This window comes from Euleptes europaea, chromosome 16 (genome assembly GCF_029931775.1).
Source record: "Euleptes europaea isolate rEulEur1 chromosome 16, rEulEur1.hap1, whole genome shotgun sequence".
NCBI classification, from domain to species: domain Eukaryota; kingdom Metazoa; phylum Chordata; class Lepidosauria; order Squamata; family Sphaerodactylidae; genus Euleptes; species Euleptes europaea.
In genome coordinates, this window is record NC_079327.1 from 32,817,789 (window position 1) to 32,830,402 (window position 12,614).

A 12,614-nucleotide genomic window follows, 5' to 3' on the forward strand; every position below is an offset into this window, starting at 1 on the left:
ATGCATTTGTCTTAACTGATATAGCAAGTCAATTCCTGCCTTCGGATTTCCAGATTTCTGTTCGGAAATTGATCATCAGTAGTCACCCTCTCCTGTAGCTGTTGAGCAAACATTAATTTTGGGTGCATAATTGCACATAGACATTTCCCTGGGTGGTACAATTGAAGACATTGGTGATTTGGTTTTGTGAGGGTTTCCAATTTGTCGGACAGCTCTTAATTTAGCATTGGCAGCCAGAGACTACTGCTGTCAGAATGTATTTTATTGACACTTTGTTAGCTGTGCTCTGTTCTGACCTTTGATGAAAAACCACAGCTGCCATAGCTCCTCCAGACCCCACGGAAAGAAAGAAGGTATGCCCTCTCTTGTTCTTAAAGAGGAAATAAAGCAAAACAAGGAAAACCAGAGTGAACAGGAGTTTCAAGACGTGGAAGAAATAGTGATCCCAAGGGTAACTTTTCACAACTCCTACAGTTCTTAATTGTACCAGCAGAAAAATTTCTGCAGCCTTAAGACAATTCTGAAGATGGAATAGGAAAAAGATGTTAACAGTTGCAAAATATTTAGGTTGTAAAATTATCTAGTAAAATAACTAGAGCAGTGTGTAAAAATGTACAGTGGAACAGGAATGTTGGCCAAAATACCAATATAAAAGTAATGTAGGATTTAGTTATTTGCAATAAATTACTAGTAATGTTGAATTCCCTCAGCTCAGGAATTGCAAGTTTCCACGGCATGCGTTTTCAAAACTGTTTATTTTCTCCTGGCTTGTAATGTTTAAGCATGCTTTTCTGATGGAGCTGTCTTCATGCACCTTGTAAGTCTCAATATAACAGAGAACTATTTATGAACTCCATCCCTATTAATGAATTACCCAGCCCAAAGGAGAACGTATGCAAGAATAAGAGAATACCCACCACATAATATACAAGAATTGATTAGGAGAATTGACTTGAAAGGTTAGAAGATATTCACCAAATAAATGACTGAGTGGTTGTGTAATTTGTCACATAGTTCAAAACAATCAATGAGAGTTTCAGCAAGAGTGGAGTGTTTAACATAAAGGAAGTTTTGCACAGTGTCTTTACAAAGTAGCTGTTTCGGAGTATCTGGTATGTTGACCACTAACTATGTATGCATGGAATCTTCTTTCACATTTTGAACTAAGGAAGAGTTTTTGGGAGGAACAACACTTGTAATACAGCTTAGCATCCAGAAAGGGATGAACTTGTATTCTTAGCAAAGTAATGGCTGTTTCCCCACCATTAATTTACAGCATATTAGTCTCGTGTTCAGTCTGCGAGGTTTGGCTGCGCAGTCAAAATTTCTGTCCGCATGTGGACTCTTCGCTTCTCCCTGAGAACGTTTAACCCTGTCCCCACTTTTCTACTGCTCCAGAGCCGCTGGTTGCTTGCTGCAGTTGTGCTTGAGATAAAACATACTTCAAAGCGCCTTCTTTTTAACCCCTTGGCTCGCCGAAGCACAACAGATGTAGCGAGCGAAACCAGCGCGAGCAGAGCCCAAAGCCCCTTTTCCTTCTACCTCATCATCTTCCTAAAGATCAAATCCAGCTTATGTTTCCAAACAATTCTCTTCTATTGACCAAGCTGGAAATGCAATCACTTCCCCCCCTGTTCCCCCCCTTGCCCACTCCAGCAAATAAAACTCCACCAAGCAGCTCACCCCAAACATCTCTGTCCCAGCAGAAGGGGGGGGGGGAGCAATTCACAGTGGAGCACCAGAGAAAGGAGAAGTAAGTGTGTGCTTTTTACAAAAGGAAAGAACCTCTCAGACGCAACAAGGTGGGGATTCTCATACTCAGATGTTGCAGAAACATAATGTTGCTTCGATAGATCAAGTGCAATTTAAAAAATCAAAAAGAAGGGAAATGGTTGGCTGGAGAAGAGGGGAGGGAGGATGGGAGGAGACAGGCAACACCAATGGAGCGGCGGAGAAAGGAAGTATCTTCAGCTTGTCCGCACCCCGAGGATGATAGTCTTTAAAATAGAGTAAAGAAATAAACTGTCATTAAGCATTTGTCGAAGAAACGGACATTAAACGCTTGGAAAATGTTTCCAAGACCAAATGGAGGGAAAATAGTGTGGACACAAAAATATAAAATGTTTCATAAAATGTTACAAATAATTACAAATAATTTCCATCCTTGTATATTACAAAGGATATATGTGGGTTACAACCTGTCCTTGTCTAATTTTATTTCTATGAGACATGTTAAGAAAAGAGAGCATTACTAGCTTAAGGCTACCCAGCAAGTCTCTTAGAGGTGAAAGTGATTTGAATTGGAGTCTGCCACATGAAAACTCAGCATTAGATTCACTCTGTCACACTCTTAGATTTGTAATTATGTGGTGCCTTATTTTCTGGAGTGGTTAGTGGCATTTCTTCTTATAAAGCCAAATGAAGCAAATATGCTATAAATATGGGGCTTCTTTGGAAGATTAAGCATGTTTCATCTTCAAAATTTAATTTAATTTTTAAATGCCTGTATTTTTAAAGTTAGTGAGGGACAAACATTTTATTCTAGCCTTCCCCATAATGTGCTTGTGTTCCATATGTAGGAAAACTTAATTAATGTTAGGCTGCATTAAAGGATACTGTTCCTGTACCTATAGTATGGTAACCTAGGATTGATTCAGTTTTTTGACTTCTTAGATATTTGTGTTTGCAGTAACACTCAACCTAGGTGTGAGGGTGGTAGCCATATTTGTGTAATCCATGACTGGCCCGTTTACCTATAAAACAGGGGTTGGGGAGTTTGATTTTTTTATACCAAAAGGAGTGCATTGCTGAGGAAGGTAGGCTCTGCCTTCCCTGGTGTGCCTAATGTATGCTTGTTGCATAGGAGCTGGACTCTGAGAAAAAAGTGTCAGGTGTGTGGGGAGTATAGGAATTTAAAAGGAAGTTGTCCTACACCCGCACCCCTTTTGATGTAAAAATCAGACCCCCTGCTTTATATGGGAAGGGTTGCCAAGTTTAAGGTTGCTGCTAGCTGAGGCCTGGAGTTCTCCCAGAATTACAACTGAGCTCTAGACTGAGATCAGCTCTTCTGTAGAAAATGGCAGCTTCAGAGGGCGGACTCTAAGGCATAACTCCATGCTGAGCTCCCTCCCCAAACCACGCCCTTCCCTGGCTCCAACCCCAAATCTCCAGGAATTTTCCAACCTAGAGTTGGCAGTCCTAAGCAGTTTAATAAAAACCACAAAAATCTGTTGTAGGCCTAGGGACTGCAGTATTTAAATAGGAGAAATGTTGCAAATCTTAGTAAATATTTGAAACATACAATTTAAGTACACATATAAGGGAAAACCCCAGGCTAGCCTGATCTCGTCAGATCTCAGAAGCTAAGCAGGGTTGGCCCTGGTTAGTATTTAGATGGGCAACCTCCAAGGAACACCAGAGTCGTGACACAGAGGGAAACAATGGCAAACCACTTCTGAACGTCTGTGGCCTTGAAAACCCTACAGGGTCTCCATAAGTCAGCTGTGACTCAACGGCACCCAAAGAAAAACAAGGGGGGAACAGTGTGATAATCTATAGATTGTGAAATTTTCAGAGAACATAATATTCCAGTAAATTTCTTTCAAATTACATTTAAACATTTAAGATAAATCCTACTACTCTAGTACAGATTATATAGGGAGGCTATTTTTCACCCTAATTAACACAAACAAAATATTTACTGTATCAAAAGTAATCTTAAAACGTGATGCCAGATCAAAAGACGTGTGAATTATTTACATTAATGCCGTCAGCAGTTGGCACCCTTTTCACAGGTGTTGTCTGGTTAAAATCCAATTACAATCCACATTTTCAATCTGCAATTAATTGATTGCTTGATTAATAGATTAATTTAAACTTGTTACTTCTTTCGGAGCTGGTTTGAACATAGCCTGAAACAAAATATTCAAAGGACCTTTGACAGTGAGGAAGGAAATGGACTCTGAAATTGTGAATAAAACTTCACTGCTTTATGAGGCTAGAACAATATAGTTTCCTTTGGGAAATTAGTTTTCTCCCACATGTTGAAGCAGGACAAACAGAACATTAAGGAAGAGCTGTATTGGCTCAGAAATTACTTTCTACACAGCTGTGTAGAGGGAAACAAGATTCAGCCAGTTTACGCTGTCTTCAGTAAACTAATAAGAACATAAGATTTAACTGAAGATTCTTGATGTTGTGTACCTTATTAATAAGATTCCTGAAACTGTTTAAGGTGGCAATTTGGAGCTGTTTGGGGAATGCTTTCTCAGCTGTGTTCAAAATTTATTTCTTAGGCTATTTCTGAATGATATCTCAGACTTTAACTATCTGGCAGGAAAAAGTCAATATACCCAGTGCCTGATCTAAGGGGCGAAGGGGGCAGGTGCCCCGGACAGTGGGCAGAGAAGGGGCGGCAGCAGGAGTTGGGGGAGGCTCAGTTGTCCAGAAGAGATGGCTCGTTATGCAGTGTGTCCCATTCCCCCGATTAGGCTGCTGCCAGGAGAGGGGGAGGCTCAATTGCCCAGCAAAGATGACTTGTTCTGCAGCGCATGCACATGTTCCCCCAATTAGGCTGCTGCTAGGAGGGGGGAAGCTCAATTGCCCAGCAGAGATGGCTTGTTCTGCAGGGTGCACACCCTGTTCCCCTGATTAGGCTGCTGCTAGGAGGTGGGGAAGGCTGAATTGCCCAGCAGATGGCTTATTCTGCAGTGCATGTGCCCAATTAGGCTGCTCCTGGGAGGTGAGGGAGGTTGAATTGCCCGGAAGAAATTGCTTGTTCTGCAGCGCAAGCACCCTGTTCCCCCAATTAGGCTTCTGTTAGTAGGAAGAGGGGAAGGGAGAGTTGAGACCCCAGGCTTCAGAGGGGAGTCGCTTCTAGCATCATAACTACCAGATAGAGCTTTTCTTGGGCTGTACTATCAGGCTGCAAAGGAGTGTGAGGTGTGTTCGGTGTTTCCCATGTCAAAATTATGTATGCTGTATTTTTAAAAAATGTCCGGGGAAAAGGCTAGGCTGAAAAACTCTCGTTGGGTTTGAGGGGTTGAGGGAATATTCAAACATTAAGTCATTAAGATAAAGTAAGCATTCCGTTAAAATATAAAATCAACACAGTGGGGCCTAATCATTCAGGGGTTGCTTTCCTTGATTTGTAACTCATATTATACTTTTATGTTGGCTATTTAAAATAATGATTTTGATTTAAACTTTACAGAATTGAGATTTTCTCAAATGGTGCTATCAGTGGTCTGCTCGGTTATCTTGAATGGTTCTTCATGGACATCCCCCTCCCCCTAGCAAGGATCATTTTCTAAGGCCTCTGAGAATATGGTGGTTTATATGTTTTTCTTATGCAGGACTGAAACGTATCTGAAAACGATTTATTTTTAGCTTTCAGACAATCTCTTATATGTGCTGAGCTAGTTCTTCAACTACTTCACATGCTAAACTGTATCCAAATTGTCATATGGATTATTCACCTATTTATAACCAAGAATGGAAAATGTTTCTGTATGATATGGCTGAGACAATATATAATTAACAGTCTGACCCATGTAAGTTTGCTCAGTCCAACTGTATTCATAGGGGTTTACTTCCATGTTAGTGTTCATGGAATTGTACGCTAAGCTCTGAATAGCATTTTCTGCAGCCACAGTATTTTCATGAGGAAACAGCAGTTAACAATGACCTATGAATTATGGGCTACAGGAACCATTATATAAAGTTTTAACATTTAACCTCTGAGGCATATAACTTAACAGAGGTTAGTGTATTATTGACCTTGCCCTAAATTGTATTTCATTGTGTTAAAGATTATCTACCTTTTGCTGTATGGATCTAGCTATATTGTAATGTATTGATGGCTGAGTTTCCAATATAACATAAGTAGTTTTTCAGATGAAATTATGCATAATGAAGACATTGTGAGAAATTATCATTTAAACCACTTCATTGTCGATTTGATTTTATTGCAACCATGAAGGTAATTTAGATGTCCTTAAATATTCATATTAAATGACTTTTGAGGAAAGAAGCAGAACTGATATTAGTAGAAAAATACAGGTTATCATTTACTATCTAGTAATTTATCAGTTATGCATATGAGAATATGGTAAACCGAAGGTGTTAACCTGTAATATCCTGAGAAATGCTGTGTGATAAATTCTCATTCAGAATGTTACAGATCATTTAAACAAGTAGAGAAGGGTCTCCAAAGTGGTGCCCATGGGTGCTATAGCATCCACTGGCAACTTTCCCAGAGCCCACCAAGATTTTTTTAGAAAGTTGTGGGGTCAGGAGGGACTCTTTACCATCAGGGTTTCTGATTGGCCATTGGAGAATTGATTGGCTGATTAAAATACCATTGTTTTGGTGGCAGCTCCCAACACAGTGTTGGTTTTCATTCTCTCTGTCACTCCTTTTCCAGTGTTTTTTTAAACTACCACTCTTCTTCCCTGCACTTGGGCTTCCTCTGTGTGTGCTTGGCTCCGCCTCCTGCAGCAGCCATTTTGTGGTTGCACCCCCTCCCCTATCTTGTGTCAGAATTCCAAATATGACCACAGGCTCAAAAAGGCTGAGGACCCCTGCAGTAGAGGCTGCATATAAGTACAGTAACCACTAGGATAATCTCTTTTAACCCAGTACTTGGGTTGACCTGCTTATAGTGTTGTGTTTTAACCTATTTTTATTCAAAAGAGCCTAGAAAAATATTTTTTCCAAGAACAGAATGTTCTACCACCTGGCAGTTAAAATGGTCTCATATGAATGGGCCCGCTTTACAGAATTACCTGCATGAACTAATACTGTGCAGAATTAAATGTTGTGCCTATGTATTTTTTACACAATATCCCCTTGCTTTCAGATCTGTTAGAATCAGCGCTTTCCCTTATCTCTGCTAAGTTTTTTTTTTTAATGTGTAAAAAGCCGTCTTTCAAAGAGTGCTCATGAGTGCTTATCCTCAAGGGTGACTTAATGGATGCAGAATGGATAAATCCACATGACAATTGACTTTACAGTATGACATAGCTGGCATTCTCTGCCCAGATTCATTGGGAACATAGAAGTATAGCGGTTGAACTACTGCAAAACACAGGGCGCACTCTTTCACTGTGTCCTGAAAATGACCCTTTTACTGACAGTTGTGATACATTCTTCTACACGTTCTTCCTTAGTTCTCAGCATGGCTTACAGAATCTTAGTATTTATTGGATAGTCTTCCTTAAAAATTTGTTGTTAATTTAATCTATGTGCAAAGACTTTGGAGGAACTGGGACGGTGACTTCAGTAATATTTTAGTAATTACATTTATTCTGGGTGAATAAATGCCTTATATACCTATGTATACCGACTTAATAGTACCTGCTACCAGATCTGATGGCGGAGTTTTAACTTGTAGTCAAATGAAGAGTTATATTTCTATCCAATTTTAGAAAAGACAGTTTAGTGATTGTATTTGCAGCTCATGCGAAATAAAAAACCCATTCTTCCCTCCCTGTTCACTGAATTGCTATGAAAAGTCTTGTTTCATTACCCATATTTAATACATTTGAAATACTAGAGATTAATTTAATAATAATCCAAAACTTCCTATTATAACCAATAACCTTTTTGCTGAAACCAGTTCAGCAATTCTGGTGCCTTGAAATATAATTTCTCATGAAAGGCAATGGTTTTTATCGCAGCCATGGACAAGCAAGTGACCTGGGGCATAAAACTGCTGCTCAGAAGAAAAGATATATTGCCACAAAATGCCGACGTATCTACTTGCAACAATTACAACAATGATCATTTCACATCTTTTATGCAGACAGTTTTAATCTGCAAAAGGTTAAGCATGTGACAGTTACTTGTTCCTACGTACAGATTAGCTGAATAAGGTTTAACCTTTAGAGGTGTTTAAGCAGCCACTGTTTAAAATTTATGGCATTAAAATCACACAAATACGAATGGCCTAACGATTTAACTAGGGATACTGAAGTCGTTGACATTTTTTACTGATCACTTGAATTACCACCTTTCTTCCTTTTCATTCTAAGGGGCTAGCTAGAATGATGGCAGGAGATATGTAATATGGTCTCCCACATGGTTTTGGAATAATAAAATCATAGAGTTGGAAGGGACCACCAGGGTCATCTAGTCCGACCCCCAGCACAATGCAGGAAATTCACAACTACCTCTCTGCAATATGTAAACATATATATGTAAATAGCAGCTGGAAGGAGGAAGGAATTAGAGCATTATGGCAGCACTGTGGAAAGCTGTGTTAATCCTTTTCTCCCATATCATTTTTCCAGTTTTCAAACTGCTTCCAAAGCTACTGCTTGCTCTGCTGAAGAAATATGCATGTGCCATATGGGTATCTATGTGCTTCCCCTCACCACAGCAACTCTGAGAGGAAGGGGATGATTTAAATCCGGAAGATGGCTCTGGGGGAAAGGGTTAATCCCCTCTCTCCCAGTTCCATGTCTGCAATCCAACTGAAGCTCCCAGCAGTTGCTGTTAGCCTTTTAAAGAACAGTGGGAGGCCTGTCACTGTATCATCTGGTTATGCCCTAAGACAAACCACATGTTATGAAGAATCTATGTTTCCTTCTTCTCTGCTTTGTTTTTGTTTCACCCAGAGCAAAATAAAGCAATCTGTGTGAGTGGAAGGAGAACACACAGGGAGAGGCAGCTTAACTTTTGCCCTCTTTCCTTTCAGGTCCTTTTTTCTTTGCCCAGAATCTTCCTCCCTAGATTTCTATTCAGTCCCATAAAATGCAGTTAGGGAACAGAACCCTGACATGTTATTTCGTATGAGACCTTTATATCTAACATTGTCAATTGAACAGGGGGGAAATGTCCTGTCCCTTTAATGGTGGCTTAATGAGTAGATGATGATGATGCAACTTCATTTATAGCCTGCCATTCTCACTGATACTCAAGGAAGATTACAGAATATGATAAGAACAATTCAATCAAATAGCGAGGATTGCTGATAAACAAAACTATGCAGTGAGGCTGGGACTGAAGCACTGGAAAACAATGCAAGCAAATAACTAGAGTGACAGTACAGTTAATGTAGGCAAAGAACAGTCTTAAGGGCAAAAATGCATGGCCACTTTAGCCTCCTTTATTCCCTGTTTCAGCCAGGATTTAGCCAGTATCGAATGCATATGTTTCGCTGAACATGCGTTCGATCCTGGCTGAATCCTGGTTGAAACAGGGAATGAAGGAGGCTAAAGCGACCATGCGTTTTCGCCCTAAGGCAACCAAACCGTCTAAAATTTGACATAATATACTGAAGTGGGGGATAGAGGACATTGAAACACAGTAAAAAGGGGAGTGATACGTATGACACAATAAACTTTGCAGTATACTATAATTCTATGGACGACAACGCATGGTTGCTTTAGCCTCCTTTATTCCCTGTTTCAGCCAGGATTCAGGCAGGATTGAACACATGTTCGGCGAAACGCATGCGTTCGATCCTGGCTGAATTCTGGCTGAAACAGGTAATAAAGGAGGCTAAATGACCATGCGTTTTCGCCCTATGTCTTATAGAAATAATCTCCTTTGCTGATCCGTTATAGTAATTCTGATTCCTTTATAAGAATGCCCTCTTGAATATTTCTGTCTTTCACATTTTGCAAATAGTAGAAGTGTGGGAACCTTCCTGGTACCCTCAGACAAGCCATTCATCCACCACAGAGAGTGTGTGGTTGTCGCTGTTACCTTTTTGCAGGGAGGCATCTTCAGAAGGCTTTGCTCCAATGAATGCAGGTGTTGCAATGGAACATAGCAGGAAAAGGAGGTCCTTTGCATGGGTCCAGTGCCATTAAGGATTTTGTGGGTGATAGCAGCTAAAATATTGAACTGAACCCATAACTGATTGGTAACCAAAGGACTTGATGACCCTGGTGGTCCCTTCCAACTCTATGATTCTATAGAGTATCTGCAGAATGGGAGTGATATATACATTCTCCTTAGAGCCCAATAGTAGCTGGGCCCATGCATTCTGGAGTCGTATTTTAAAAGGGCAGGTAGAGGGACCAGAATGAAAGCTGTTAAGCCCATCTGTATCAGGCACATATCTCCCTTTTGCACAGTAAAAAGCACCTTTGGAAGGGCACTTCTAGGCTTTTAAAGAAAGCAACGTAGGGTTAAGTGGGTTGCCTATGCCTTCCCTTCTGCTCACATACTGAATGACTCAGACAGCTTTGAATTAAAAACAACTAACACGGAGTTCTGTTTAATGTGTAGTTTGCTCTTGAGGCTTAAATTACACATGACACAGAACACAGTGGCTCTTTTCCCCCTGAAGTTTAAAAAAACCCTGAAATGCAGTTTCAGAAGCTAGGATTGGACATGGAAGACCAGCTATAGGGAGGAGCCTCATGGACTTGGAGGGGGGGCAGAGAAAATTACGCAGGAAGGCCTCTTTGCTAGTCTCTTGTTCCTGATCACAGCCTGCCCCTTGTAAAGTTGTTTTTCGATTTTGAGAAACTGGGGGGGGGGGGAGGAAAGAGTTTGATGTTACATTCATACTGAAATTCCTAGTTCTCAGTTTTATGCACTCATAATGATTATTATGAGAAACAAATCCTATAGCTATATTATTAACAACTTGACTGCAGATCATAAAACATTTATTCCATAAGTTCTCATTGCCTCCAAGGACATGACTTTGGAGGTTTTCCAAAGCGATTATTTTGTTGGGCTGTGTGGAGACACAACTTCAGCTGTAAGAATGCTTTGGCAGTGTAGTTATTGCCACTTAGATAAATGTACAACGTTCTCACTCATATTAGGTTCAGAGGAAAAGGTTGTTCTGGGGTTTTGTTTTGTTTTTGGCAAGAGATATCTGCACAGGGGCCTTATACTGCTGGCCCCAAGGTCACTTACAAAGCTGTCAAACTCTACTCATTCAGGGCAGGGCTGGACTGGGTCTAGAGCTGACTGGCTGGACCTTGTGTGAATCACAAAATAAACATGTTGCTCTTCTGAACAAAGTAATTTTTAATTTAAAAATGTTTTTGAAAGTACTGTTCAACGTTTGGTTTAATAAACATCCAAGCCCTTGAAGGGAAAAAATGGAGGAAGCATGGGGGATTGGCCGATGGGAATAATCACTGTGGATCTGATCCACAGGCTGTTTGTATGTATTTAAAATAGAGAAAGGATGAACACATTTTCATCTGCACTTAAAAAAGAAAAATACTGCAGCTGTTCTTGGTACATGAATATGTACTTTCTCTTGATAGCTGCAAGGCTAAAACTTGGGGCACTATGAAGCCTAATACAGTGAGGGGGGAAAGTATTTGATCCCCTGCTAAATTTGCCCATTTGCCCTCTGTCGAAGAACTGACAGTCCATAATTTTAATGGTAGGTTTATTGTAGCTGTGAGAGACAGAATAACAACAGGAAAAACCCCAGAAACCCAGAAGACAAAAGTCAGAGATTGATGTGCATTATAATGAGTGAAATAAGTATTTGATCCCCTATCAACCAGCCAGATTAGGGTTAGGGTTAGAGTTCTGCTGTCGACAGAAGCAATCAGTCCATCAGATTCCAAACTAGCCACCATGACCAAGACCAAAGAGCTGTCCAAGGATGTCAGGGACAAGATTGTAGACCTGCACAAGGCTGGACTGGGCTACAAGACTATTGCCAAGCAGCTTGGTGAGAAGGTTATAACCCTAACCCTAACTGTCAACCTCCCTCGGTCTGGGGCTCCATGCAAGATCTCATCTCGTGGAGTTGCAATGATCATGAGAACGGTGATGAAGCAGCCCAGAACTACACGGGGGGGAACTTGTCAATGATCTCAGGGCAGCTGGGACCATAGTCACCATGAAAACAATTGGTAACACACTACGCCGTCTGCAGTTTGCCAATGCACATCTGAATGACCCAGAGGAGAACTGGGTGAAAGTGTTGTGGTCAGATGAGACCAAAATCGAGCTCTTTGGCATCAACTCAACTCGCCGTGTTTGGAGGAGGAGGAATGCTGCCTACGACCCCAAGAACACCATCCCCACCTTCAAACATGGAGGGGGACATATTGTGCTTTGGGGGTGTTTTTCTGCTAAGGGGACAGGACACCTTCACCGCATCGAAGGGACGATGGACGGGACCATGTATCGTCAAATCTTGGGTGAGCACCTCCTTCCCTCAGCCAGGGCATTGAAAATGGGTTGAGGATGGGTATTCCAGCATGACAATGACCCAAAACACATGGCCAAGGCAACAAAAGAGTGTCTCAAGAAGAAGCACATTAAGGTCCTGGAGTGGCCTAGCCAGTCTCTAGACCTTAATCCCATCGAAAATCTGTGGAGGGAGCTGAAGGTTAGAGTAGCTATACATCAGCCTCGAAATCTTACTGACTTGGAGAGGATCTGCAAAGAGGAGTGGGACAAAATACCTCCTGAGATGTGTGCAAACCTGGTGGCCACCTACAAGAAACGTCTGACCTCTGTAATTGCCAATAAGGGTTTTGCCACCAAGTACTAAGTCATCTTTTGCAAAGGGATCAAATACTTATTTCACTCATTATAATGCACATCACTCTCTGACTTTTGTCTTCTGGGTTTCTGGTTTTTTTCCTGTTGTTATTCTGTCTCTCACAGCTACAACA

General features: G+C 41.0%; 1 protein-coding gene across 1 annotated transcript in view; it reads left to right on the forward strand.

Moving 5' to 3' along the window:
• The first annotated feature begins 355 nt into the window (after positions 1-355).
• The window catches only part of AFF3 (ALF transcription elongation factor 3), a 276,318-nt gene continuing 264,059 nt past the window's right edge, over positions 356-12,614 (forward strand). Inside the window, exon 1 of the mRNA XM_056862161.1 lies at positions 356-451. Coding sequence (XP_056718139.1) covers positions 356-451 — 96 coding nt within the window. The remainder of the gene's footprint in view (positions 452-12,614) is intronic.